The 4,925-nt window shown below is 52.6% G+C and overlaps 1 protein-coding gene across 1 annotated transcript; it reads left to right on the top strand.

Annotated features, from left to right (window-relative positions):
* Positions 1 to 954: 954 nt before the first annotated feature.
* LOC308169757 (mothers against decapentaplegic homolog 1-like) lies at positions 955 to 4,724 on the top strand (the record flags this gene model as incomplete). The annotated part of the gene is made up of 7 exons (XM_080544494.1): positions 955 to 1,138; positions 1,564 to 1,779; positions 2,103 to 2,387; positions 2,546 to 2,659; positions 3,710 to 3,931; positions 4,149 to 4,405; positions 4,581 to 4,724. 7 exons carry the CDS (start codon positions 955 to 957, stop codon positions 4,722 to 4,724), a joined length of 1,422 nt encoding a protein of 473 aa, XP_080400620.1.
* Positions 4,725 to 4,925: the final 201 nt, after the last annotated feature.

The raw sequence follows: 4,925 nt of genomic DNA, 5'->3' as shown, positions 1-4,925 counted from the left end.
ATCTCCTGTCAGGCTTGTACCCTGTAGGGTGTGGGTCTCTCTAGGAATAGAATCAAACATGTACATTTACATTTTAGACATTTAGCAGACGCCTTTATCCAAAGCAACTTACAACAAATACAAGTGAAGAAGTGAATCATCTATCCATCAGTCATCATAAGAAAAAAGAAATCTATGCTATGATCTTCCCCTTACTGACCTTGTGTCTCTTGTGTTTCAGGTGTGCTTCATCGAGAGGGGACCTTCCAGCCCTACACCTGACCTTACACCTGACCTTCCAGCCCTACACCTGACCTTACACCTGACCTTCCAGCCCTACACCTGACCTTCCAGCCCTACACCTGACCTTACACCTGACCTTACACCTGACCTTACACCTGACCTTACACCTGACCTTACACCTGACCTTACACCTGACCTTACACCTGACCTTACACCTGACCTTACAGCCCTACACCTGACCTTACACCTGACCTTACAGCCCTACACCTGACCTTACACCTGACCTTCCAGCCCTACACCTGACCTTACACCTGACCTTCCAGCCCTACACCTGACCTTACACCTGACCTTACAGCCCTACACCTGACCTTACACCTGACCTTACAGCCCTACACCTGACCTTCCAGTCCTACACCTGACCTTACACCTGACCTTCCAGTCCTACACCTGACCTTACACCTGACCTTACACCTGACCTTACACCTGACCTTACAGCCCTACACCTGACCTTGTGGAAAACACTGAGAGAAAGTCTCTTCAATGGACTTGCACTGCGTCTGAGTGTGTGTGACGGAGTGAAATAGCGCCCGCACGCACGCGCATACACACACGTGACTGTGTTCAAGAGTGTGAGGCACACACTGTGCCTCCGTGTTTGAACCAGCGACCACACACTCGTGTGTGTGAGAGACCCCTCTGGTTGCCCTCCCTGTGCCACACACTGGGGTCAGGATGAACGTGACGTCATTGTTCTCCTTCACCAGCCCAGCTGTGAAGAGGCTGCTGGGATGGAAACAGGGGGATGAGGAGGAGAAGTGGGCGGAGAAGGCTGTAGATGCGCTGGTGAAGAAACTCAAGAAGAAGAAGGGAGCGATGGAGGAGTTGGAGAAAGCCCTCAGCCAGCCCGGACAGCCCAGTGAGTGTGTGTGTGTGTGTGTGTGTGTGTGTGTGTGTGTGTGCATGTGCGTGTGCATGTGTGCTTTATATCTGTGTGTGTGTGTGTGTGTGTGTGTGTGTGTGTGTGTGTGTGTATGCGTGTGTGTGTGTGCGTGTGTGTGTGTGTGCGTGTGCGCGCGTGATTGTTGCGTTGTTGAGGAGTTACTTACCCCTAAAGCATGTTTACATTGTATCTGTATGATCAAATGTATGACCGTTAAGATTTGATTGTGTGTGTGTGCCTGCGTCCGCGCTTCGTATCTCTCTCTCTGTGTGCGTGTGTGCTTTATATCTGTGTGTGTGTGCACTCACTGGACCGCCCAGTGCGTGCGTGCGAGCGTGTGCGTTCATTTGTGCTTCATATCTCTCTCTCTCTCTCTCTGTGTGTGTGTGTGTGTGTGTCAGGTAAGTGTGTGACCATCCCCAGGTCTCTGGATGGCCGGCTGCAGGTGTCCCACAGGAAGGGGCTGCCCCACGTCATCTACTGCCGGGTGTGGCGCTGGCCGGACCTGCAGAGCCACCACGAGCTGAAGCCCCTGGACTGCTGCACCTTCCCCTTCGGAGCCAAGCACAAGGACGTCTGCATCAACCCCTACCACTACAAGAGGGTGGACAGCCCCAGTGAGTACACACACACACACACACACACACTCACGCACACACACACACTCACGCACACACACACACACACACACACACACACACACACACACACACACACACACACACATACAGATATGTCACACACATACACACACACATACACACACACACACACACAGATATGACACACACACACAGACGTGTATCAACCCCTACTACTACAGGAGAGTAGACAGCCCCAGTGAGTACACACACACACACACACACACACACAGATGTATGACTTTATTCACCCTCAAAGAAACAACTGAACTGATATCTCTCTCCCCCCCCCCCCTCAGTGCTGCCCCCTGTGTTGGTCCCGAGGAGCAGCGACCTGGTAGCTCGTCCTGGCATGCAGCCACGTTACCATGGCGCCATCGACCAAAACGAGCCGCTGATGCCCCACAACGCCACCTACCCAGAATCCTTCGCTCCGGGCGCCGCCGGCAACGGGCTGGCGTTCCCCTGTTCCCCCGGCAACAGTTACCCCAGCTCGCCAGGGAGCGGCTCCAGCTGCACCTCCGCCTTCCCACAATCCCCTCTGAGCTCCGACGCGGACAGCCCCGCCCCCTTCCACGTCCCCGGTGAGACTGACGTGTGCACACACACACACACACACACACACACACACACACACACACACACATATTCACACACACATACACTACTATGTATGTTCATGACTCAGGTTGGTTTTGTGTTGGCTAACGGTGTGTGTGTCTGTGTGTGCGTGTGTGTTCAGCTGACACCCCCCCTCCTGCCTACATGCCCCCAGAGGAGTCGATGAGTCAGGACTGCTCCATGGAGACCAACCTCCTCGCCATGACAACCACCCTGGAGACCAACACCAGGCCAGGTAACCATGGACACGCCACAAACTCACATACACTTCCCTTCTCTCTTTCCTCCTCTGTTTCTCCCTCCCTCCTCTCCTCCCTCTCTCCTCTCTTCTCTCTCTCTCCCCTCTCTCTTTCTCTTAGTAGCTATCACTCCCTCTCTCTCTCTCCCTCCCACCCTCTCTCCCTTCTCTCTTCCCTCCCTCCCTCTCGCCTCTCTTTTCCTCTCCTAAACACTGGTGTTCTGTGAGTGTACTATGAGTTGAGGGATGGGAATTTATAAGATGTTATTGATACCGATGCCATTATCGATTCTGCTTATCGGTCCGATTCTTTATCGATTCCTTTCTGTGTGGGGAAAAAAAGTAGGCCCACACAAGTTTTCAGCATCAACACAGCTGTTTTATTATCTCTTGAGTCTCTGAACACAGTGTAGTATGTCTGCCTAACAAGATTTGAACATGAATTGAGTTAAAATGAATTACAATGCTCCTTTTCTTAAAAGGATATAACTTGGAAAACAAATCTAAAACTGACAGATAAAATAAACAATTCTTCTTTAGAAAAATAGGCATGTGTGCCTAGTAACATTTGACTAAATTACAATGCTCCTTTTCAAAAGGGAATACGCTTGAACCAAATATAACATTTAACTGGCACATAAAACAAACAATTCTTCTTTAGAATTTAGAAGATGTGGCTAAAACAAGATCATGTGAAGACTGATGTCTGTTCTATTTAGAAAAGAGGCGACAGAGTGCGTAGTTGTTGTGGCATAGCCTGAGCTTGAATACTGTCCTTGTTGCGACTAAATAAAACGTCACACTCCGATACTACACCACAGAGTTTCCCGTTAGACGCAGAGTTTGACGTCATGACGCATGAGTTTTTGCAACGCGCAACTGTCAGAAAAACATGCCGGAATCGATGACCTTGGAGGTGTACGATTCCAATGGATCGAACAATTTGGAACCGGTTCTCAATTCCTCTCTCCTCTCCTCCCTCTCTCCCCCCCCCCCCTCCCTTTCTCCCTCCCTCCTCCCTTTCTCCCTCCCTCCTCCCTCTCTCAGACCTGCAGCCGGTGGCCTACGAGGAGCCTAAGCACTGGTGCTCCATCGTGTACTACGAGCTGAACAACCGCGTGGGCGAGGCCTACCTGGCGTCCGACAGTAGCGTGCTGGTGGACGGCTTCACCGACCCCTCCAACAACCGCAACCGCTTCTGCCTGGGCCTCCTCTCCAACGTCAACCGCAACTCCACCATCGAGAACACCCGCAGGCACATCGGCAAGGGTGAGGGGGGGGGGGGGGGAGGCCACAACTGTGGATGTGTGTGTGTGTGCGCCTGTGTGTGTGTGTGTGTGTGTGTGTGTGTGCGTGCGCGCACGTGTCTCCATCACTAGAGGGAGCTGTGTGTGTGGGGGTGGGGGGGGATTCTGGGTGTGTGTGTTCTCCTCCTCCTCCTCCTCCTCCTCCATGCTTCTAAACAACCCCTCCCTCCCCCTCCCAGGCGTCCACCTGTACTACGTGGGCGGGGAGGTGTACGCCGAGTGCCTGTCGGGCAGCAGCATCTTCGTGCAGAGCCGTAACTGCAACCACCACCACGGGTTCCACCCCACCACGGTGTGTAAGATCCCCTCGGCCTGCAGCCTGAAGATCTTCAACAACCAGGAGTTCGCCGAGCTGCTGGCCGAGTCCGTCAACCACGGCTTCGAGGCCGTCTACGAGCTCACCAAGATGTGCACCATACGCATGAGCTTCGTCAAGGTAACCACCCACGTGGGAGGGGGGGGGGGGGTTGCCCACAGGCTGTGTGTAAATGGTAAATGGACTGACTTATATAGCGCCTTATTCCAAAGCGCTTTACGATGGCCTCTCATGTTGTTGTTATTGTGACTTTGTTGTTGTTATTGTGACTTTGTTGTTGTTGTTGTGTTTGCAGGGCTGGGGGGCAGAGTACCACCGCCAGGACGTGACCAGCACCCCCTGCTGGATCGAGGTGCACCTGCACGGGCCTCTGCAGTGGCTGGACAAGGTCCTGACCCAGATGGGCTCCCCACACAACCCCATCTCCTCTGTGTCTTAACACACACACACACACACCACACAACATACACACACACACACACACACACCACACAACATACACACACACACACACACACACACACACACTCTCCTCCATTTCTTAACACACACAACCTTATATCCTCTGTGTCCTAGCACACACACACACACACACACACACACACACAACACACACACTCTCCTCCATTTCTTAACACAC

This window comes from Nansenia antarctica (assembly GCF_963989245.1).
Source record: "Nansenia antarctica genome assembly, chromosome: 13".
Taxonomy (NCBI): Eukaryota; Metazoa; Chordata; class Actinopteri; order Argentiniformes; family Microstomatidae; genus Nansenia; species Nansenia antarctica.
This window is presented reverse-complemented; position numbering and strand designations above follow the sequence as displayed.